General features: G+C 40.8%; 1 protein-coding gene across 1 annotated transcript in view; it reads left to right on the forward strand.

Annotated features, from left to right (window-relative positions):
• L3mbtl4 (L3MBTL histone methyl-lysine binding protein 4) overlaps window positions 1-25,764 on the forward strand; it is a 424,085-nt gene that overhangs the window by 307,941 nt on the left and 90,380 nt on the right. Inside the window, exon 16 of the mRNA XM_021218018.2 lies at window positions 21,964-21,976. Coding sequence (XP_021073677.1) covers window positions 21,964-21,976 — 13 coding nt within the window. The remainder of the gene's footprint in view (window positions 1-21,963; window positions 21,977-25,764) is intronic.

The raw sequence follows: 25,764 nt of genomic DNA on the forward strand, positions 1-25,764 counted from the left end.
AGACTGAGGTAATGCACAGGGTCTACACAGGATCAAACCAGACAAATCACAGCCCTGAGAGGGAGAAAGGGACACAAAGGCTTCTGTTGCTTTTACAGTTCTCTCTCTCTCTCTCTCTCTCTCTCTCTCTCTCCTCCCTCCCTCCTTTTCTCCCTCCCTCCCCCCTTCTCTCTCTCCCTCCCTCCCTCCCTTCTTTTGATTTTTACATATACATTTTAATTTAAAAAGAATTACATCACTTCTCCCACTCCATTTCCTCCCTCCATATCTCCTAGTGACCCTCCCTACAAAACCCCCCATGCCTCCTGTCAAGTCACTATCCTCCTTTTTATTATTATTGTTACATATGTATGTGGATATCTATATATGCACACACACACACACACACACACACACACACACACACACACACACACACAACCTACTGTGTCCATCTTCATTGGTTATGTGTATATGGTTCCAAGGCTGATTGCTCTGCAATGGACAAACAACATGAAGCTGTTTCTCCTTCTCCCTTTGGTCACCAGCTGCCTAGAGTTTTTATTTAAGGGTGGGGCTTACAGAATTTCCCCCTTCCACGTTACAATGCCCACTGAGATGGCCATTGTTCCAGTCTTGTTTATGCAGCCATTTCTAGGAAAGAGTGTTTCACAGGAGACTTCTGATACTCCTGCTCTTCCAAATTCTCCACCCCCTCTCCATGATTTTCTCTGAATCATAGAAGCACGCACTGTCATGGAGATGGATTGAATGGCATTGAACTCCCATGATGCACTGATCCCTGCCTTGTGTTTGGTTGTAGTTTCCTTGGATGCTCTCCATTTCCTGCAAAGGGAGGCCTCTTTGGTTGAACGGTAGTAGCTACATGGATCTATGAGTATAAGGATGCGGTTGAGAATGTGGTAAGAATCATGCTGGTCTAGCAAAGTGGTGGTAGTAGATTCTTTTCTAAGACCCAGGACCTCAGTAGCCTTGGAAGGTGGCTTGGTTTCCAGTATCAGATATATTTCTCCTTTTTTTTTTTGAGTGAGCCTAATGTCCAATTAGACACCGGCACATGAATGCCACTTTTGCACCATAAGAGATATTAACCATGCTTGACATTGTCAGTCACAGCTGTTGCAGCTGAGTAAGACAGTATAACTGCTTCCCTCCCCTGGTAACTTGGATATTTCTTACTACCATAGCCTCTGGGCCAGAAGAGAGAGTTTCATGTCAGGTCATAGACAGCTTGAATTATCAGAGTCCTTTGCTGAAGTACACAGTGTTTTCAGCACTAGGGGCCCACTCTCAGCTCCTGAGAGGCAACTAAAGGCCACATCCTTAGTCTATATAATTGGCTTGGTCTACATTGACCAACCATTCAAAAGGAGGCTTCTTATGCATGATACTAGGGTTTTTTTAGTCTATGTTTTTTTTTTTTTGGGGGGGGGGAATATTGTCAGCACAATTTGTATAACTTCCTATAATGCGTGGGCATACACACACACACACACACACACACACACACATGCTTACATATGCCACTATAAGTTTAGGTAAATATAAAACAGTAATAAAAACACCTCTCTGATGCTCCTTGATGCTATTTGTCACTCATCCTCTGTCCTCACTTCCATCCTGCCTCCCCAGTTGGAACCCCTGTCTCTGTTTGTTCCATTTCTTACTTCCTATCACCCATATCCTGCTATTTCCCTCTCAAGCCCACCCCACTCTTGTTTAGGTTCCCTTTATATTTTCTTGGTTTCTATGGTTACACCATGCTCTGTGTTTGTTCCCGAGAATTTGGAGCTCAGAACTGCAGTTGAGAGAGAACATGCGACATTTGTGATTCTGGGTCTGTGTTTTCTCACTCAATATAAGAGAATCCCTTTGAGGTCCATCTAGGTCCCTGAAAACTTCATGACTCTATTGCTCATTTTAGCGGAACAGTATTCCATTGTGTGGATGTAGCATGTTTTCATTCTCCATTCATGTATTGAAGGGTTTAGGTTACTTGCAGTTCCCTGGCCATTTTAAGTATGGTAGCTATGAACATGACTGAACAAGGAACTGTGGAATAGGATGGTGAGTCTTTCAGTGTATATAAAGAAGTAGTTTTCGTTTTGTGAGTACCCTGCTTACTGATTTCCAGAGTGACTGAACCAATTACATTCTCAGTGACAGCGAGCCCTGTCCCTTCAGACTCCCCAGGGTTGGTTGTCAGTTATCTGGTTGGTCTGAGCCATTCTGACTCTACATAGGTGAGATCTCAGTGTCCCTTTAATTTTCACTTCCCCAATTGCTAAGTATGCTTTATACCCATTTTCAATTGGGTTGTTTGTTTCCTGGACTCTGTGTTTTCTAGTTCTTTGCATATTGAATATTAATCTTCTGTAGGATATGTAGCTGGCAAAGATTTTTCTCCCATTCTGTTGGTGTCTTCAGCACTCTGTTGTCTCTTTAGCTTTGTAGAAGCATTCCCTATCTGCCCAACAGATAGAACTGAGCTTTAGATAAAACTGAGCACAGAGGTCCCAGTTGTGAATTGCCCTTAATCCTTGGACAAGTGAAGTCCTACTCAGGGAGTCTTATCCTTATTCTAACATCAACTTACATATCTTATTTAGAAAAGATGTGGCCTCATATGTTTTAAATTTAAACATGTACTGTTCATAGCACTGAGTTCTATGTAAGGATTAAGGTAGTATAACAGCTTAAAGTTTTCTAATATACATGAACATCATTTTAAAAATACTACATCTTATTTCATTATCTTGGATAATAGCGTGTGTGTGTGTGTGTGTGTGTGTGTGTGTGTGTGTGTGTGTGTGTTAGCTTGGCATTGGTGCTTCTAGCATTTTAGTATACCAAACAAGCAAACAAAAACAAACAACAACAAAAAGTCATGAATTAGGATCTTTAACCACCACTAAAGAATGAATTATAAGAAATTTAATTCCCAACATTAACTCCCACTTTGTGAATGACTTTGCTAGTTTTTGTTGTGTGTGTGTGTGTGTGTTTCTTGGATGCAGATTTAAAGAGGCTAACGTAGCAGCTCTCACATGTAGTAGAGTAGTAAAGGAGATTAAGAGAACCACGACATACTGCTGCATGTGGTAAATCTTTATACCCCTAATATCATAAAACAAATGGTAAAAGGTATACAAAAACATGTTTAGACATAATAATAAGGAAGAATTGAATATGCCACTCTAGTATCTATAAAGGTCCTTCAAATAGTCAACAAAGAAGCCTAAGGAGAATATGACACCATAAATTGATTTAGAGTTAACAGTTTTCTATAGACCACTCTGCCCAATAGATAGAGAAGAGGCATGCCTCACAACAGTGCACAGATCTTTAGATAAAACTGGGAATATTATATGACATAAAACAAGTAGTAATACATATTTTAAAATCAAACTATTTCTCTGTATCTTATCAGTACATTAATACTAGATACCACCAGTATTAATAATTTCTGAAAATATGCTTTAAATGCTTTGAAACTGAAGAGTACACTTTAGAATGAACAGTAAGTCATGGAAAAATGTAAATTCCTGTAGTAAAATGAAAATGAAAGCAGAATCTTACAATATCTGAGATACAGACAAGACAGTTCAAATGGGAAAGCCTACAGTTATACAAGTTCAAACATTCATATAGATAAGTCCAGTGCCAGGTATGTTTGTGACTGGGTTCTACCCAATTTTCAAGGAAAGGCTTCTGCCCTTCTCTGTGTTTTTCACAAAATAAAAAGGCAAGGGCCAAACTTCTGGGAGGCCTGTAGAACCCAGATACCAAACAAATAAAGATTTAAAAAAAAATCAAATACTGCAAACCTTTCCCTGATAAATACAGATGTAAATTTTTCAACAAAATACTTGTAAACCAATTAGAGATCATAACCATGGTGTCTTCATTCCAGAGATACAAGCATTGTCTCAATATTTGCAAATCAATAAATATAACTTACTTTATGAAGACCTAAAAACAAAATGCTACAATTTTGATGCAGAAAAGTATGTGACAAAGTTCAATATGACTTGATTGTAAAAATGTGGAAGAAACTATGATTAGAAAAAAGATACCTAAACATAATAAAAGCAATATGTGACAAACTTATAGCCACTACTATACAAAATAATGAAAAGCTGAAACCAAATCTGGAATAAGACAAGGGTCTCTACTCTCTCCTCTATTATTCAATGTAAAGCCGAAGTCTTAGGTAGGGAAAGAAGAGGAAGATATAAAATGGATAAGTGTTAGAAAGGAAGAGGTTAAATATGAGCATGAACTCTACTCAAAGCACTTCTGGATCTGGTTATGGCTTCCAGGAAAGTAACAGTTACAGAATCAACACATTAAATCCAAGACCTTTAATGTATCCCAACAACAACCAACTTGCTGGAAAAGAAATAACAGTAATAATAATAAACCATTCTATTCACAACAGCCTTAAAATAAAATCTGCACAAAGAGCTCTGTATAAGGAATCCTTCAAGAAAGACCGTCCATGTTCCTGGATTGAAAGAATAGAATTAATAATCTAAAAATTGCCATCCTATCAAAATCAGGGTATATATGCATTGTTCCCCACCTCAAGTTTCAAATAACATTCTTTACAGAACTAAAAAATAAAATAAAACAAAATGTAGGAATCCTAAATTCATATGGAATCATAAATAGCCAAAGAAATCTTTTTTTAAAGATTTGTTTTGAGAGTTATTTAATTTTACTCTACAGTAGGTATGGCTTGTCCACATGTGTGTCTGTGTGCCACATGTGTACCTGGTACACAAAGAGGGTAGAAGTCAGATTCCCAGTATGGAGGATTCTCAAAAAGTGGAGGATTGCCCAGTTGGCACATGACCCTGAGGTCTAGAGTCCAGAGTCCCAGAACTCAAATAAAGCCAGACGCAATAGTAACTGCAGTCCTCGGATGCTTACAGAGAGGAGAGGCAGAAAGAAAGAGAAATCCTTAGATGTGTATGGGTCAGATAACAGACCTTGCACAGTGTGGATAGGATGCAGTGTCTCAAACAAGGAAAAGGGTAACTGTAGCATCCCAATAAGCCTCACAGTGAGACAATCTACAGAGAGGCAAGGGTGGGGCTTTGCTCACCACAACTTATCTAGTCTAGACTCTGAGGGACTTGTGGTTTACATATGTGTAGTCACAATAATTCCATGGGGGGAAATTGTTTTCTCCTGCCGATCTTTATAAGGAAGCATAAGCTAATACTACATCATCCGCAAGAATGGGTTCTCTTAGCTGAGAAACTGCTCTGGATGAGGGTCTAGAAAGGAAGTGTTTGTAATAAGCATAATGAAAAGTACCTAAAACCTCTTTCATAGGACAGTTCCATTAATGGCGAGCCAGTGCTCAGGATGCTGAGGTATTCTGGTGAGGGCTGGCTCCACAGAAAAGCAAAGGATCACCAGGTTATTAAACAAGACCCACTCCAGCCTTCCAGACAGATAAAAGTCTGCACCTTTAACAAGTCTGGTTTCTCTAGTACTTTCTGTAAGCATGTGGGCCTCATGCCTTCTACAGATGAGGACCAACCCCCAAGGTCCTCGTCTGATCTCCACAGACACGTCATGTACATGTGCAGCCACACTCATACAAGAATCTGCATGCACACGGACACCCACACGCTGGGACATACATGGTAAAAGGTGGTAACTCGAGCTCAGAAAGACACGCGTTCTCTCTCCTATGCAAATTCAAGCCCCTAACTATTAAATCTGTGTATCCAGTGGAAGTCAATGTGAGTGAAGGCCAGGAGAAGGCCGGGAAGACTGACGGAAGAATAACAGAACAAGATAGAACTTGTTCTAGTATATGTGAGTACATTTGGAAACGGTGGGCCTGGGAGATTAGTAAGATGGAGACAGGCAAGAGAGTCAACCCCCGTGAAATATGTGTGAAAGCAGCATGTGGAATTCTGTTACTTTTAAAGCTATGTTTACAAAACACTTAAAGATAAATACTCCTGGATATGCTGGTGAATAGGAGCATCCAGTACCAATGTATGCTCATATCTGCCCATTGCCGTCTTTTTCCAGTTTGAGGCTCATGGTTGGAATCTTGATGTACTTGCTGTAGATATTGTGTTGATGTAGATTGGCAGTCACCTCTTGCTCCCTAACACTAGCTCCCCAGCCTTCCAAGGGCTCCAGGATCCCCTACAGTGCATTTTACACTCACAACATTGTATCATTGTATTCTCATCAGGATTGAGACTGTCATCAGTGTGTTCATCCCGCATTTGGATAGATCATGATAAAAAAAACAACAAACAAACGCAAGGCAAAATTATACTGTAGAGCAAAGCAACCGACATCTGCTACAATCAGCCACATGTACACTGAATTCTAAGTGATTTGTCAGTGCTTGGAGACCTCAAGACTTTGTCCTACAGAGGCTGAGGACAAAAAAAATGACTCCGTACAGCCTTCTTGCTGATGCCTTGCACTAAGAAGTGGGCTGTGTAGAGGAATTCGAGGGCAGGGAGGTGGGAATGAGTGGGTGGGTAGGGTAACACCCTCATAGAAGCAGGGGAGGGCAGATAGGATAGGGGCTTTCATGGGGGGATTACCTGGAAAGGGAATAATATTTGAAATGTAAATAAAGAAAATATCCAATAAAAAATTAAAAAAAAAAAGAAATGTATAAGTCATCCTTTGATCCTCACAAGAAAACAGATGTAAACACTGAAAAAAACAGTAATTCTTAGATCCATCAAAGAAGTACAGTACTTCCCTCAAGTATTTTGCCCACTGTGCATGTGTGTGCATGTGTGTACGTGTGTGTGCATGTGTGTGCATGTGTGTATGTGTGTAAGTGTGTGTATATATGCATGTTCGTGCATGTGTGTGCATGTGTGTGCATACGTGTGCATGTGTGTGCATGTGTATGTGTGTAAGTGTGTGTGTGTATATATGCATGTTCGCGCGTGTGTGTGCATGTGTGTGCATATGTGTGCATGTGTGTACGTGTGTGTATATATGCATGTTCGCGTGTGTGTGCATGTGTGTGCATACGTGTGCATGTGTGTAAGTGTGTGTATATATGCATGTTCATGTGTAGGGGGGTGTTATTGCTCACCTTTCTCATCATCTGACAGAGGAACCTGCTCCCTGGCTTAGAGGATTTTACTCTGGAGTTCATAGGACTCTATGTAGTTCAGCTGTAGTTCAGCGGGACGACATAGCACAATGCTTTCATATCTGGACAGATCCAGACATAGAGAAACAAAGGCCAGAATCAGAGCTAGATGTAACCTGTGAGCACCTTCCCTCATGACTTTCATGAAAGTTTCACATCCTCCAGGAATGGTACAAACTAGGAACCAAGCATTCAAACTTGAGCCTGTGGAGGGACATTTACCACAACATGTGTCTTTTAAGAAGGCCAGTTGGCCAATTTCAGAATTCTTCCTCCTTTTTGCCTCACCTAGTGGAACTAGTGAAATGCTAAGGAACTCTTCTGAAGCCTGGGGACACAGCTCAATCACAGAGTCTAGTATTAATAACAAATTCATATTTCCACCCAGCAAAAACTTGAGCCCATCAACACAAGCTTACCATATGATGACAGCCTATTACAGCCAATAATTGAAACAAACTATTTAAGAAGGAATTCTAGGAAAATTCCAACAATACAGGAACATATAAGAATCCGAGAGTATAAAGAAATCTTTGAAACCACCAATAAACCCAACATCAAACACAACCCAACGTTTCCCTCTATAAACAGAAAATCTCACATCAAAGACCTTTGACAAGCTCTTATTATTCAGGACAGTGTGCTTGGCCTTTGAAAAATCTCCAGGTATCTATAAGACAAGAAGGAAGCATAGTATAAATTCACAACACAATTATCAGAACCAGCCTCAAATATATAGTAGAGATTTTCACATTGTGGATACTTATATAACCTAGCAATGCTAAGGCCTCTCTTGAGTAAGCCCATATAGAGTAGTAATGTAAGCTTTAAAAAAAATGGAAATTATTTTTTAAAAGAGAATTAATGGGTAAAGCTAAGAATCAAAGAACTGACAGAGAAATGAAATAAGGCTTTGTCACCAGACTAGACAGGCTGAAGGGAGAGTGGATTTTCAGAAACTTCAGAGGACTTCCAAAAATGAAAAATCAAAGAAATTAAATAGAAAGAAGCTGTTACAGAACCGTGAGACATTTTAAAGGGGGTGATCAGAATACCAGAGGGGAAAAAAAAAGAAAAAAAATTGATATGGTAGCTAAGATTGTTTAGGAAATTGCAGCAGACATCCAGGAAATGTGAAGAATACAATGCATAGTAAATACCAAAATTCGAATAGCTAGACTTATCTTGTATGCAAACTAAACACAAGTGAAAAACTTATATCTTAATTGGTTCCTGTATGGCGTCTCCTTACCTCCTCCTTTGGCTCTTGCTCCCCGCAACCCTTCATACTCCCTCATACCCCTCACCCTCCTATCCTCATTTACCACACCCCATCTTCCCCAATACCTACTTCCTGCCAGCTATGTTCTATTGTTCTTTTGACGATTTTCCCCTTTCATGGTTCCTTTTTTTTTTTTTTTTCATCTGATCTCTACAGATACTTAAAATTAAGTTCACGCACAAATGTAAACACTTGAGAGGATTCACATATAAGAGAAGACATGTAGTATTTGTCTTTCTGAGCCCAGGTTACCCAAACCAGTATATTTTCCAGTGTTATCCATTTACGGGAAAATCGCCTAATTTTATTTTTCCTTAGCACTGAGTAAAATCCTTTTGTGGTTATCTAACACATTCTCACCATCCACTCATCAGGTGATGGACACCTAGGATGATTGCAGTTCTTGCTAGTGTGGATAGGGCAGAACCAAAAGTGGATGAACAAGAATCTTTATCGGAAGAATAAAACGTCCTTTGGATATATATCCAGGAAATTGTATAGCTGTGTCATATGGAAGTTCTAACTTTAGCTTTCTGAGAAACCTCCACATTGATTTGCATAGTAACTGTACCAGGTTACAGGCCCACTAAGATCAAATTAAAAATTCCCTGTATCTTCGCCAGCATTTGTGATATTTGTTGTATTGCAGAGAGCTCTTTTGACTGGGGTGAGATGAACTCTCAGATTCATCTTGATTTGCCTTGTGGTTAATGATACTGACCCCCCCCCCAAAGTGGGGAAATCACCTTATAATAAACTATGGTGAGCATTAAAGTTCTCTTGGGAAACCAGGTGATCAGAAAGGAAATGGAATCAAATGTCAAAATGATCTTGCAAGTTGACAGTCCTGGGAAATTATCCTTCAAGGGTGGAAAAGTGTCTGCCCAAAACCAGTCCAGGCAAACGAGAGTGTGGAAGTTCATCAGGTCTCTCGCAAGTGATCCAAAACATTTTCAGAAGGAAGGAAAATGACGTGTCAAGAATTTGTAATGACATAGAGAATTTTAAAATGGAAATGCATGGAGCATGAAGGGTTTTCCGTATCTGGATAGCTCTTTGTACTGTAGGTGTATAATGAGATCTCCAGGACAACTAGTTAAAACACTTAGTGTAACTGATGTGCTAGATGAAGAGTCAAATGGAGTCATATAAATGCTCACATGAAATCAGAGGAGAAAATAAGTCAAAATAAAAAAAATAGATATAATATTCGAAATGATCTATTTAAATGAATTAGATCATAAACTGAAATATAAAATAAAATATGAGACTATAAAATCTTTATAACAAAGGAGAAAGTGCAGATGATCCTGATGGCTCTGACTGACATACAGTCCCAAAGCACTGTCCAGATAGAGTTTTGTATTAAAATGGAAGCATTCCAGTGTGTGTGTGTGTGTGTGTGTGTGTGTGTGTGTGTGTGTGTGTTGGAAGCACCTGATAAAAGACTTTTATCAAGGTGTTCAAAGACCTATTGAGATTAAAACAGAAATTAGGCTGGGTCTAAAGAGGCCAACAGCTATGAACCCACCTCAGCAAACCCAGGTAACAATAAACACATTCAAAGCTCTAATCATGCAACATACAGGAAATAGAGCAATGAGATGCTACATGACCTAAAAGTATTAAGGATCCCAATTAAAACCCAATATAGTTGTCAGATGTGGAGCAAGAGGAGCTCTCATTCACTGTGTAAGAATGCAAAACAGCACATGTGTTTTGGCAGACGTTTTGATGGCTTCATACAAAGCTAAACACATTCTTACCCCACATTCCAGGAGTTACAGTTTCAGGTACCTACCGAATGAACTTAAAACACACATGCAGAAACTCAATCATTGGTATTTATAGCAGCCTTTCTAGTTAAAAGCTTCAAGTAGTCAACATGTTCTTAAATAGGTGAATGGATAAATAGTTTATGCTGGGATTCATATGACAACAGTATTATTCGACAGTAAAAAAGAAATGGGCTCTCTTTCAGAGGAAAATTAATTGCCTACTGCCAAGTACAAGAAGCCAGTCTAACAAGGCTACCCCTGTATCATGCCAAGTCTTTGACACCTATAAAAGACATAGCTATAGAAATATCAGAAAGACTGCTGGTTGTTAAGGGTTCAGGTGGACAGAAGAGAAGAAGGTACAAACAAGAAAAGAAAGTGTGTTTGGAAGCAGCAACCATGCTAGTAGATATACACACACCATGCATTTTTAAAAACCCAGAGAAATGTGAAACCCAAAGATATGCAGTCTTAACATAAACCAAGGTCCTTTAGGATTAATAATGACCTATCCATACTGGTTCATCAGTTGTGAGAAATGTGCCATGTGAATATAATATATTAAGGAAAGAGACTGAGATATTCTTATGTACTTTAACTGGCATAAAAATAAAAGGCTTAATTATATACAGCTGATGACGAGCACTTGTTATCATAGTAACACACTGGTAGCATGTGGTGCCCTCACACTTGTGCGTGAGGTCCGGGGACTGTAAACAGAGATAGGACAAGCTGGATGGGCATGAAGGAACAAGAGGTGGGAGCTTTTTTTTGTGGTGGCTCAAAGTTGCTTCAAAGGCAGCAGCTTGGCACCCATAGAAACTTCAGGGTGACATTCCAGTTACTAAGTAAAAGGAAACCAATAGCACACCATGAGTAGTCTCAGTTTCAGCCTATAACTGTTTCAGTATCTACCGTAAGTGGCTACAGTGACACAGATGAAATCTGACAATTATGTGGCCGCATCAGTTCTTGGTAACACTGTCCTGTGGATTCTGCTACTGTCTTCGGGTGTCTATTAAAATATTAACAGTTGGAGCTGCGATCAAAACATAGAAACTACCCCATCCGGGAATCCATCCCATCATCAGCCACCAAACTCAGATACTAATGCACATGCCAGCAAGATTCTGCTAAAGGGACCCTGATATAGCAGCCTCTTGTGAGGCTATGCCAGTGCCTGGCAAACACAGAAGTGGATGCTCACAGTGAGCTATTGGTTGGAACACAGGGCCCCCAATGGAGGAGCTAGAGAACGTACCCAAGGAGTTGTAGGGGGCTGCAACCCTGTAGGTGGAACAACAATATGATCTAACCAGTACCCCCTGAGCTCGTGTCTCTAGCTGCATATGTAGCAGAAGATGTCCTAGTTGGCCATCATTGGGAAGAGAGGTCCCTTGGTCTTGCAAACTTTATATGACCCAGCACAGGGCAAGGCCAGGGCCAAGTAGTGGGAGTGGGTGGGTAGGGGAGCAGGGGCAAGGGGGGGGGGTATAGGGAACTTTCGGGATAGCATTTGAAAAGTAAATAAAGAAAATAATAATAAATTAATTAATTAATTAAAAAAAAAACATAGTAAGTCACTCACTAGAAAGGATGGTTATCTGATGTACCTTGGTTGTAAAACTAAAAACATACAATTGAACCTTTTTGTCTAATTTGGAGAGTGGCTTGCATTAGAGGAATTGAGATTGGAGGGTTCAGAGCTGTCCTCAGACATGTGCACCATCTGTCTTAGATCAGAGCCTCTCAGGCTGCCCTCTCAGGGCTGCTGCAGGCCCTGACTCAGGCCCCAGCAAGCTCTCTTGAGGGTTGGATTCTTAGACCTCAGTTGGGATATCTGCTTGGTATTTCTAGGTAGAATGCACTGAGCCCTTTTTTTTTTTTTTGTTTTGTTTTGTTTGTTTTGTTTTTGTTGTTTTTTGAGACAGGGTTTCTCTGTGTAGCCCTGGCTGTCCTGGAACTCACTCTGTAGACCAGGCTGGCCTCGAACTCAGAAATCTGCCTGCCTCTGCCTCCCGAATGCTGGGATTAAAGGTGTGCGCCACCATGCCCGGCCATTTAAAAAATGCCCTTTTGTTATCGTGAGTTTTAATTATCCTGTATGATCCGTCAGGAAAACTTCCTTCTCTTGCAAGGTATTTGATAACATGATGAACCCCAAGATTGTGTTGTTTACTTGCAAAGCCTGTTTATAGTTGGGGTGTGGCTCAGCTGTAGCACATTCCTTGTTAAAACAAAATAAATCTGTTTTTCCTTTCCCAGCCCCAGCTGCGGGAATGACGACTCTGAAGACTAATTATTTATTAAGAAATGCCTAGGTTATAGTTTCGGCTCATTCCCCGAGTAGCTCTTCACTTATTTAACCCATTCAAATTATTCAATGTCTAGCAACTGGTTAGTTGCCTTTCCTTCACTCCCTGTCTGCTCCTTTCTCAAGTCTCCTCAGCATCTTCCTCAAATCTCTCTTTTACCTATCCTGAGTTCAGCAGCTTGCAGGTTTACATCAGTCTCTCTCAGTCCTTCTTCTGTGGATATATTGAATCTCTCTTTTATACTCCCACTATTTCCCCAAATTCTCTCTCTTCCTGCCAGTGTACCACCTCCTATTTCCTGCCTCAGCTCATTCCTTTGTCATTGGCTTTTTATTGATAGGTGATGCTTATAAAAGATATTCCCTCAACATACCTCTAATCCCTCTGGCTAGAACATAGACATGCCCTTAGTACACACCTTGAATCCCAAAACATGAAGGAAACGTTAGCTTGTAGAGGAAAGGACACACATTTGAAAGGGATGTCTAATTGGGAGGCAGAAAAAGTGATGAATCAGAGAAAGATTTGACAGAATAGGATATGCCCAACTCTCAGAGAGAGGAAAAAGAAAGGCTATTTAAGAGAGAGCATCACATAAAGAAAAAAGGAGAGAGGGCTGTTTTACTGGGGCAGTTGTACACAGATTGTAGACAGAACAAGCTAGACACAGGTGAAGACAGAATAAGCCAGAGAATGATAAGGAACCAGAAGATTAGAACAGATTGCCAGAGTTGGTTTGAGGTCAAGCAGAGCAAAAAGCCAGAGGACAAGAGAGAAGCCAGATTGAATCAGTCAGCTTGGAGAGAAGTTGAGCCAGAATAGCTGAGTTGAGTCAGCCAACCAGAGATCACAAAGAACTAGAAAAGGTGAGCTAATGCAGCAGTACGTCTCAGAGACTGAAAACATGCTAGACCTACATTGTAGATTGTACAGAGGCTAGAAGCTTCCAGGACTAGTCCTACGTTAGCAGACAGAAGCAATAAGCCCCCAAGATTGCAGTTATGTCAGGTGAATAAACATTACATTACACCCTTTACATGTTTTTCTCATACAAACTTTGTGTCAGCTTCTGGAAGGAAATAAAAACAAGAACACCATTGTTTGTTGTTTGTTTGTTTGTTTTTGTGAAAACTAAGACATTGTTTACAGTGGGTGGATTTTGAGGAAAGCATCATTGGCAACATATTTTTGAAAACTCAAAGTAGATGAAAGTTAAAGCGTAAGAATGAGCGAGTGGGTAAACATGTATGTAATTCATTCAGCTGATACTGAGGGGAGAACTCCCAGCATCAAGGCTGGTACGATGTGGGCAGCCACCAGAAGACTCCTTGGAGGGTTCCAAACACAGCCCCTAGAACTGGTATCTGTCTAAGACATCCTGGTCACAGGGATGCTGACTCTAGTCACGTTTGATGTGGCTTACTTGAATGGTTCCTTAAACTCTGTTGTGGCAGAATGGTGTGACACCCATGCCACCTTGAGTTTCCTGGATTTGCCTACTGTTCCGACTTGTGGAAGAGAATCAGACCAGGAGCCACCAGAGAATCAGGACATGTTTCCTTCCTTAGATAGAACTAAAGCTCCCTGACCTGAAAGAGAGCAGGGTCCTATCTCCAGGGCCATTGGGACTCCTGGGATTTGAGGCTCCCCATTCAAATGGCATCACGGTCAGCAATTAAACTTGCATGAAGGGTGTGAGTGTATCTTTCCTCAGATTCTGAACACCTAAGGATTGTCTGGCTATCTGTGGGAAGGAGTCCGTCCCAGTCAAAGCAACTCTCTGCCATCATACCTTTTAGCTTACTCCTGTGCCTGTCTTCTTGTCGAATTCAATGCAGAAAGTAAAGGCTGGTACAATATATACAACTGAAACAGAGAGAACCTTGCATCTCTTCAGCAGACAACTGTTATAAAAACAAACATCCTTTTGCATTAACAATAGGTATCATGGACTTAAAGAAAGAAATAGCTTGTTTTTATAGTATAGAGCCTCTTCGGGGAAATATAGTATGCTTGTTTCATAAGAAAATGTTTGTAAAGTTGACTTTTATGTTCCATAAAGACTAAAGGACACATCTAAGTGTAAAGATGCTGGAGCAATTTGGAGACTGAAACAGTGAAATTTCTCTTTTTCAAAGAGCTTTCAATCAAATATTGTCTCAGGCTCCTCTATCCAGACAGCCCCGCTGTTTTCGCATTTCATTACGTTGCTGGGAGGTAAGACTTTTAAATAGTAATGCAGCACACCTATGTCTGAGTTGAAGAGAGAGTCAGGATGTGCTGTCTTGAATATATGTAAATGATCCTTATCTGTATCCCCAGGCAGTTATTTGGGTAGATAGCTCAACTGAAATTCATTACTGAGTAGACATGAAAGCTGGGCTGACCCCAGGATGCTTAGCATAAGTCATGCTGGCCTGTTATATAAACTAGGAGGTACACTAATTTTTTTCTCTTTATCAAGTAAATATCAGTAATTTGTATAAATAAGAAACATAGCGCATTTCAGGACTATATGAAAACCAGAACATGAAATATACATGAAGTGTGTACTGTGTCAATTAGGCACTGGGTGAGTCCTCCTGGATAGTTCATCTCTTCTTGTTGCCATGGTTACCACTGCCTTGAGGGGTGCTTCCTGTATCCTCTATGTCACAGAGTGTATATCCCAGTCCTGATTATTATTTACATGCCTCCCCTCATCTGATATTTTTTTTATATTACTCCTCTTTAATGTGGTTTTCGCTTTACATAAATTTATTCAATGGACCTTTCCTTCAACGTATTCACTACCAGCTCACTATTCAGGAATATCAGTTTGGAAAATAACCCCAAGAAAGTAAATAAACAACAAAAGACAAGTATTTGTAGTTCGATCTCTTTAAGCTTATACCCTACTAACTTACCAATAAATAAGACTTGGATTCTTATTTATGTTATGTTATTTGTCTTTGACAATTTCTGGGGGGTAACCCCTAATCTATGCTTCTAACTGCTGGCCTGGGTGCCTTCCTGGTGGTGTACCCAAGACACTTGTTGTTTCTCCTGGCCACATGCTCCTGGTCCATCTTCCCTCATGACGGCTTCTTCCTCTTCTCTCCTTCTACCTCCTTCTCCTCCTGGTCTCTCCTCCTCCAACCAGGTCACTCCAAACCCACCAACCTTTAATTCCTCTATTAATTGCCTATAGCCAATTTAATTAAACCATAGTTTTAAATCAAGGAACAAACTTGGCATAACAAAAGCCCTAATTGATAGCTTTCTTACTGACCATGGCCAGATTCTCACTCAAATGTAATAGCAAATATCAACAGAAATTTCTCAAGTTCGCTGTTTATTGAGAAGACTGGCATTGAGGGCTGAAGTCAAGAGCCGTGTTAAATGGACTTAGTTGTATATGTGTATCACATGTACTTATCTGAGGCATAGCTGAAATGTTCTTCACTGGGGCCTGGAGATCTGGGTCTGAACTCTGGCATCATGTCTGTGGTCTTAATTCCTCTACCCCTGGGCATTTATCAGAAAGTAGGCAGAGCTTGGTTAAATGTTGTAGTAATTATTATTATATCTACATTGTTTGTTATGTACAAAGTAGGTATGTAGCTTCTGTTAACATGGGTAAAAGGACAATAAGCTTTCCTTCTCGGTTATATTTTCTGCTTAGGTTTAACACTAACAATATTTCCTGATCAGTATGTCTAAATCGACCTCCATACTTCCACATTGAGTGCACTTTCAAGGAATTCTTACTTTAAAGTGTATGTTCATAAGCATGAGCCTACTTCTTGGTGGCATGCTCAGTGCCCTGTATTTGCATCCATTGTTTACAGCCTTCATGCTGAGTGACTGGAGAGAGGCATAGTGTTAGTGTGGTTGAGCCTCATGGTGTCAAATATTATTAAGCAACACACACTTACAACTTCAATGGATGTCCAAATAGGTATTTTCTGTGAGGAATCCATTCCTCCAAAGCATAGAATCTCTTAAAGCCCCCCAAACCCTGGGAAAGCCAATGTTGGGTGGCTACAATGACCCCTCTTTATCTAGGGGTAATATAGCTTTCATTGAGAATGGGAGTAATAGCCGGGCAGTGGTAGTGCACGCCTTTAATCCCAGCACTTGGGAGGCAGAGGCAGGTGGATTTCTGAGTTCGAGGCCAGCCTGGTCTACACAGTGAATTCCAGGACAGCCAGGGCTACACAGAGAAACCGTCTTGAAAAACCAGAAAAGGAGAGAGAGAGAGAGAGAGAGAGAGAGAGAGAGAGACAGAGACAGAGACAGAGACAGAGACAGAGACAGAGAGACAGACAGACAGACAGACAGACAGAGAATGAGAGTGATGCGTAACCCAAAGGTGATTTTCTTTTCTTTTTTTTTTTTTTTCAGGTAAATCAATTTACTTGAAAGTATTCCCTTTCTCTCTCTCTTTTTTTATTAGATATTTTCTTTATTTACATTTCAAATGCTATCCCAAAAGTTCCCTATACCCTCCCCCCACTCCTGCTCCCCTATCCACCCACTCCCACTTCATGGCCCTGGCATTCCCCTGTACTGGGGCATATATAGTTTGCAAGACCAAGGGGCCTCTCTTCCCAATGATGGCCGAATAGGCCATCTTCTCCTAGAGACACGAGCTCAGGGGGTACTGGTTAGTTCATATTTTTGTTCCACATATAGGGTTGCAGACTCCTTCAGCTCCTTGGGTACTTTCTCTAGCTCCTCCATTGGGGACCCTGTGTTCCATCCAATAGCTGACTGTGAGCATCTGCTTTTGTGTTTGCCAGGCACTGGCATAGCCTCACAAGAGACCGCAGTATCAGGATCTGCAAGAACAATTGTGTGTTACAGTTTCTCATGCACTTGCAAGTTGTTTTTATTTGACCTCTGAATTTATTGAACGTGTCATTACTCTGCCCATGGAACCATGAACTTTACATAGGCAGGAGACGTTGGCTGACTTTTGTAGTCTCTGTGTCTAATCTTGTGCCAAGCTTGCAGTGGAGACATTACTGAGTGATACTGTAGCTTTTCCGGAACAATGACTTTCCCTTTCTAAAGCATTGTCTTGTCGATTCTGTGTCTCATTTATGCAAGCAAATCTCTTACTAATACACATAAATAGATTTCGAATTGTCTACTATTGGCATAGTATTTTATAAAAGGCCAGTGCTAGCTGGAAATATGTAAGGAACACCTTATGCCATTTAAAAATAGATGATGTGATAAATAAGAACAGAATGGTAATTGCATGTATTTATACTAGACTTATCCTCTCCAGAGGGACATGTGCTGTGGGAGGTATAAGCTGACTTCATACAGGACTTATATACTTACATAAGTCCTGCCTTATATACAGGACTTCTGCTTGAGTTTTCTCAGTTGCAAGTGTACTCCAGAGGGAAGGATCCTGCAGCATTAAGCTTGGCCAGCATGACTTCATCCAAGGCACTGAATCTCCCACGTTAAAGTGTTCTTTCTCTGAAAACTATTGTTATCAGAATTCTCTCTGTCTTAAATAGACAGAAGTCCATTACTTAAGTCCTGAATGGCTAAGTAAGGAAAAGTTAGTTATTTTCAAAATTAAACAAGTTTCCTTTTCTCTATGAAGATGAAGTGGAAAGATGCGTGGATTTTATGGCTTGCTGATTTGTCAAGATATTTGACCTTCACCCTTCATCTGTTGAACTGTGTAAAGGCTGATCGATACTATTCTACAAAAAGCGTTAAGTCTAGTAGCCCCCTTTTCCATTATGCCAGTGTCTAATAAGGAAGAGGTGCTGATCCATATTTATTTTAAACCATTATATTGATTAAGATTTGCTATATGTTTTGCTATTAACATATGCTACTATGTTTCATTCAGCACTTTGGTTGATGTTGGAATTTTTCTGAATGTGCTTGTTTTTCTTTTCTGATTTAGACTTACTGCATGCTACAGCTATTACTTTATCAGTGTTTTAAATGGTATTGATCATTGTGAGAGTGCCACTTTATGAGGAGAGCCAATTGAAGGTATGGTCCTGGGACCTGTATGTTTTAAACCATTCCATCAAAGAAAACTGTGTGTGAAGTTGATTTACAGAAACCTTTAAACGATGACTAAGTATTTCTCTGAGTTCTTAGCAAGTCTCTGGAATGGTCTCCAGTTGCTTTTTGGGAAACTTCAAAGCTGGTATTTTATAATTGGACAGTGCAGGATTAGAGAGATCTTGAGGAAAGCTTGTCAGTCATCAGGCCCTAAGCTCAGAAGCCTAATCTATACCATCAGTGTTTAATGAGACACAATAGATAACTGATGGGAAATATATTAAAGAACACCCCCTGACGACCTCTGTGGTATCTGCTTTAGCGACCAAACTGCCACTTACAATCGTCCCTATTATTAACACTCATCCTGCAAAGCCAGGACATTCTAATGCTATAGAGTGGAAACCATGTCTGAGAAGCAGGGCACTGGTGCTGACAAGGTCCATTAGCGCAGCTGAGTGCCCCTGAGGATTGCCATCATCAGTGATCCCAGCATACTACAGAAAGAGGCCCCATCTCAGGCATGGCCAGAGTCTGTCTGCACTGCAGAGGAAAGTCAGTTGGCTACTGGCAGTCAATCAGAGTTTGAATCTGCCCACTGAATCTGACCTTCCAAGGAAACTTACTGGGATTTTGGTACTCAATATTTGACTGAAGATATTAGCATAGATGGCATCTCAGTGCTATTAGGTCAGCAAGACTTGACAAAATTAGGTTGCTGCTGTGTGTCACACATAAATAAAGCAAGAATCCTGGGGAGCTGAGCCAGAGTCCAAGGGTCAACATTGCAGGCTCCCTCGGCTGTCTAACATCACGTCAGCTATTCTTCACATCTGCTCGTCACATCTGCTCGTCTTCATGACCAGAGTCCAAAGGCAAATGGCATAACTTACTGTGCTGATGTCCTCCGGACTGATTCTTTTGTGTCTAGTATAACTTATACTCTTACAACATGGCAAATCAAGACACCCTTGAGTTGTCTCTCAGATAGATATAGAACAATATCTAGGAGAGAAAGAATGAAAGAACTTTCCTGTCCATCTGAACAGAACTCGTTTCAAGCACATACCTTTGCCCTTAGATAAAGGAATAAACTAAAGCTCCATTAGAAATCCAAAGTGGTTCCCTTCCCAGTAGCAGTCACCCAGATAATGGGGACAGCATAGGTCCTATTCAGATTGCAAATATAAGATCTTTGTGTGCATGGAGCTGGATTATATTTGAATTTTGAAAAATATTAGATCTTACTAAATGGCTTAAAAGTAGATTCTTAGGAAATTATCTTATACAAGTGTCAATGATAGAGGTGACCTTACTGACACGGAGGAAGTTTGATCTTCAACTGTAAAAAGAAAATGTACAGTGAAGTTATTAATATTTTCATCCTTGTGAGGAAAGGACCAGGCTAATTGCTTTTCTTAATGGTGGGCACAAGCAGTGTCGGCTTAAAGGAGAGAGCCGAGGCTGGTCACCCAGGACTCGGGCAGTTCTATTTTCTCCAACTTGTTCTAGGGGGTTACATGGGGACAGAATCCAGCAAGAAGTCAGTTACACAGTTTTATCTCAGGGAAAAGAACAGAGAACTAGCTGTTCTTCCCTTCAAACCATTGTTCTCCAAATAGTGGCTCACTATTTATAACAACTATCAAATGGAGTCCTAACCTGGAACTTTGTTCCTAATTGTTTTTTTATTAATTTTTAAAATCTTAGTTAAAACATAATAAAATTGTTTACCCTCCAACACTTCCCTTCTATTCCTTCTGTATCTGTCCACCCTAATTCTTTAACTATTGCTGTTTTGTATACATGTTTAATCATACATGATACATATATATATATATATATATATATATATATATATATATATATATATATATATATATTCTAATGCAATAGAGTGGAAACCATGTCTGAGAAGCAGGGCACTGGTGCTGACAAGGTCCATTAACGCAGCTGTATACACACACACACACACATACATACATACACACACACACACACACACACACACACACACGATTTAACATAAATACAATCTGCTGAGTCTCTGCAGTGTTGCCTGAATATGTATGCTTCTTAGACTAACCACTTGATACACTGGATAACCAACAAGGGGCTCATCTCTGGGAATCACTGATCCCTCCCCTCTCTCTAGTCCTTAATTGCTTGTAGCTCTGCACCTGGGGTGAAGTCCCATGAGATTTCATTAATCTACTTTGGGATGTTCAGTATTGGAATTGTCCTGGCTTTACGTAAGCTATCCTGCTGTTAAGATTTCATGAATGTACCTTCCCTGTCATAGATAAAAACGTTACAGTGTCACAGCTAACTTTCTGGTCCTCTGGCTTTTGCAATATTTCTGTCCCCTCATCCTTAATGCTTCCCATGCTTGGGTGCTTGAGTTATGTTGTAGATGGGCCATGGTGGGAGAGGGTCCTCATCTCAGATCCATGGCCTCACTACCCCTTGGGAGCTGGTGAGGTTTATGGAACCAGGCTTGATGACCCTCCTGTTAGGTGGGTCTTGATTTCATTGAGGGAGCTGTTAATTATCACCAAGCCTATGAGTGCCACTAATGCCATGCTGGCCGTTGTAGCCCATACATATCGCGGCTGCAGGAGACTATTGATTGTTTTCTTCTCTTAGCTTCTCGGGACTGTGAGAGCAACTTCTGAGGGAGGATGCAGTTGGAATCCTCCAAGTACAGTGTCCAGAGTATGGTGTCTTCAGCAATAGGGACCTTTCGAGAGTCGATGCCAATAATAAAGCAATAACCTATTATTTGAGGGGTTTCTTGAATTGTCCTGACCAACAACTCAAAAGAAGGCTTCTCTTGTGCCTAGCACTGGAGCTTCTGCTAGACAGTTTATGGCTCTTAGAAGGAGCATTATTGCCCCAAGTTGTATTATTTCATTTAAGTATGTATGTATGTATGTATGTATGTATGTATGTATGCATGCATGCATGTATGCATGGTATATGTGTTATGTGTATATTATATGTGTATTTTGTATGCATGTGTATGCACATGCATGCATGTGTATATGTGCATGTGTATGTATGTGCATGTATATGTATGTATATATACATGCATTTATACGTATTTTATTTAATAATTATACATATCTCTTTGAGGCATCTTTAGGATCTTATTTCCCTCCCTGTTCTTGTTCTGTACCACATTTCCCTCTCCCTTCCCTAATAAAACCTCCCACCTCATTTCCCCATTTCTTCTTTCTTATCACCTGTACCCTGATCATCCCACAACATGGTCTCTACACTTTACTGGTTTCTACAATTACTCCAGGTTATATACTCACATGTCGAGATTTAACGCTAGGAACCACAGAGAAGAGGAAACCTGTGTTGTCTGTTTTTCGGGTCTGGGTTCCCCTAATCAAGAGATTATTTTCCAGTTCTATGGCCTTACCTGCAAATGCCATGACTTCGTCTATCTTTACAGATAAATAGCATCCCATAGTATATATGTGCCACGTGTTTATTAACCATTCATTGGCTAGAAGACATTTAGGATGTTTTTGTTTCCTATCTATTGTGAATACAGAAGCAATGAACATGGCTGAGGAAGATTTTGTGTGGAGTAGAATGCTGAGTCCTTTAGGTAGGTACCTAGGAGCTATAGAGCTGGGCCACATGTAGGATTCCTTTTGAGCTATTGCAGTGCCCTGCACACTCACCTCTGGAGTGGCAGAGCCAGCTGTCAGGGCATTCCCACCAACAGAGAGCAGGGTTCCTTCTCACCATCAACAGAGAGTGGGGTCCCTTTCACCACCAACAGAAAATGTGGTCCCTCTCACCACAACAAAGAACAGGGTTCCCCCTCACTTCACCCTCTCCAGCATTGTTGTTGGTTGTTTTGCTGATCTTAGCTGTTCTGGGTAGAGTGTGATGAAATCTTGAAGTTCTTTTAATTTACATTCCACTAATTCCTAAGGATGATGAGCACTTTTCCAGCAATTTCCTTAACATTTTTATTTCTACTTCTGAGAATCCTCTCTTCAGATTCATAACTCATTTTTTAAAATTGGGTTTATTTGTTGTTATTGTTTTTATCGTCTCTCAAGTTTTTTTTTTTTTTATATTCAACATATTAATCCTCTGTCAGCTGTGTAGCTGGCAAAGATGGCCTCCCATCCTGTGAATTTCTTCTTCACTTACTGTTCTCTTAGCTGGAAGGAAACTTTATAGTTTTATGGGATCCCAGTTGTCAGTGGTTGGCCTTAATAACAAACAGAATCTCATTCACAAAGTCCTTTCCCTACATCTATATCCTGTAAGGTATAGATGTTTCTGTGTTTTGGGTTTCAAATTGAGGTCTTTTCTGTGAGTGCCTGACAAATACAGAAGTGGATGCTCACAGCCATCCATTGGACAGAGCACAGGGTCCTCAATGAAGGAGCTAGAGAAAATACTCAAGGAGCTGAAGGGGTTTGCAGCCCCATAGGAGTAACAACAATATGAACTAACCAGTACCCCTCAGAGCTCCCCGGGACTAAATCACCAACCAAAGGAAACACATGGTGGGACTCATGGCTCTAGCTGTATATGTAGCATAGGATGGCCCAGTCAGTCATCAATGGGAGGAGAGGCCTTTGGTCCTGTGATAGTTGTATGCCCCAGTGTAGGGGAATGCCTGGACCAGGAAGCAGGAGTGGATGGGTTGGTGATCAGGGGTAGGAGGGAATAGGGAATTTTTAGAGGGGAAACTAGGAAAGGGGATAACATTTGAAATGTAAATAAATATCTAATAAATAAAAAGACAAAAAAATTAGGCCTTTGACCCATGTGAAGTCAATTTTTATTCAGAATGATAGAAATGGGACTAATTTCATGTGTGTTTGGTCTTCTGTTGGGTGTGATGGTACACAAGTTGATCCCAGCATTCATTTTGGAGGAAAAAGGGGGAAGATGTGTGTGTGGGGTTTGTGTGTGTGTGTGTGTGTGTGTGTGTGTGTGTGTGTGTGTGTGAATTCCATGCCAACCAATAGTATAGTGAGGCCCTGTTTCTGTTTTGATTTGTTTTGTTTTGTTTTTTAATCTTGTCTCAGTACTTTTTATTCCATGTTAAGTAGCAAGAGCATTAGGGTAGTCATCTCCAATTGTCAAAGTTAGGCCTTTACTGCCTTCCTGACCCTGCCTACTTTTACAAAGCATTTTTGCTAGCACATATCCTTATTGGCTACTTTCTATTAACAACTAAAGACCGTGGGGATTGTATCTAGGTCTCCTTACAGTTAGGATTTGGTTTGTTGTATATGTTTCGCTTTTCTGAAACCACCTCTCATTGAGTAGAACCCTCTGTGGTGGTTTCCCTGCGTACTTTCCAAAGCTACTCATGTGCCTTAACACCTGACAGTAGGGTGACAATCAGGTGAAGGACAGCTCGTCCTGGGGCAGGCTCTATGCCAGGTTCTGTAGGCACATCTCTGTTTGCTCCTCAAAGCTCTCCAAATTCAGCTTTATCTTCTTCTAAATGTCACCTTCCTTTGCTTAGCCTCTTCCTCTTCATTAGTCTTCTAACTCAGGGGAAATGCAGTACACAGAGCATAGATCACCTTCACAGGGTCACACATCTAGTGCCTACTGGCTGGTACCAGCATTATACCTGTCCATCCTGCAAAAGCCAGCATGGTGGGGCCGTGCCATGAGGAATAATCTTCCGGGAGAGGGTGACTCCACCTACACGCATGAGAGCAGCATGGGAAACAGTACAGCCCTAAGTGCCACCTGTGACAGTAGATTCTCATTGTGATCATCATGGCTATAGTGTGAATGCATACTCAAATCGAGGATGTGTTTTTGTCAAAGGGTAATGAGCCTCCTCCTGAGAACCTGTGCCAGGTGATGGGATTGATGTTCATTTGGTACATTCTTATCAGAACTGGTATTTTTTTTTAGCATATCCAAATACATATATGCTAAGCACAATTCAAGGCCTGGCTTCCTCCCGGGGTTGTCTAAATTGAATTAGTTCTTTTTGAGTGCTCATGAGAACTTGCTCCGATGTCCTTTTGGTTCAATGAACATTTACTACAGAATGAATATGCTCACGGATCTTCTCCCTCCACCACCTACCAACCAGGCATCAGATGTTTGACAGAACAGTTATTCTATGCCCAGAACTGTTTTCATACTATTGATCTGCCTATCAAGCTATAGATGGGTCAAAGAAGGATAGGCGGAGAAGTGAGTTTTGTCTTATTTGACAAGGTCTGAGGGAAAAAATATATCTGGGTCATTATGATCTGGAATTTAACTGAAAACAAAACAAAACAAAACAAAAAACGTAGGTCTATGTTTGTATTGTAGCAAAGAACACAAAAACTGGAGCCAATTAATTCATTTGTTATCTGTCTACATAATAAACACTATAGATAGCACTCTGCCTAGTAATCAATGTTCTGGACATGGTGATCCATGGCTTAGCAAATGAAAGCAGCCATCGTTGTTGTTGACTCTGTATGGGCAGACAGATCAATCAGGTGACTGTGACCACAAACATCAACCATGTCGCTTACAAATACTGTAAAGATCATGGCACAGGCTGGACAGATGCTGTTTATGGGGATCCAGTAGACTGGAGTACCTGGTCAGCGTATGGAGAAGCCCGGATGTGATAAAGATCATCGGAAGCCAGAAGTGAGGCTGTGTGGCAAGAGTTGGCAGCTGTGAGAAGAGCCAGGGGGCAGAGTCTAGAGGCTATGCATTGGCCGGACAAGGCGTGGGTGGGGTTAGAGCAGGATTGCATGGGTTCTAGGGGGAGTGGATAGAAGAGGTACAAGTTGATCAGTGGGAAACTATGGAACATATCCAGAACACAGATGAAGGTAGCTCAACCAATGCAGGGAAGGGTCTGAAACAGATGAACAGGCTGGGCACTGTGGTGATAGGTAGGCATTAAAAAGGCTTACACAACTGAAGGGAACATGGTGACTCTTAAGGTCAAGAAACTTGAAAAAGACCATATCTGGGGGTAAATGGGGCCAGGACTCTGAACCTAGAATAAGGATTTAATGTGTGGCGTTTTGGCATGCTTTTGAGACAGCCAAGAATGTCTGAGCAGAACTTTATATCACAGCGGATGTCACAGAGCTACCGAACACTTACCTCTAGATATGACACTCAGGGAAGACAGTGGAGGAACGTCTCATCCAGGGCCCCCGAGAGTCTGCCACCCAACGT

Source organism: Mus pahari, chromosome 18 (assembly GCF_900095145.1).
Source record: "Mus pahari chromosome 18, PAHARI_EIJ_v1.1, whole genome shotgun sequence".
NCBI lineage: Eukaryota > Metazoa > Chordata > Mammalia > Rodentia > Muridae > Mus > Mus pahari.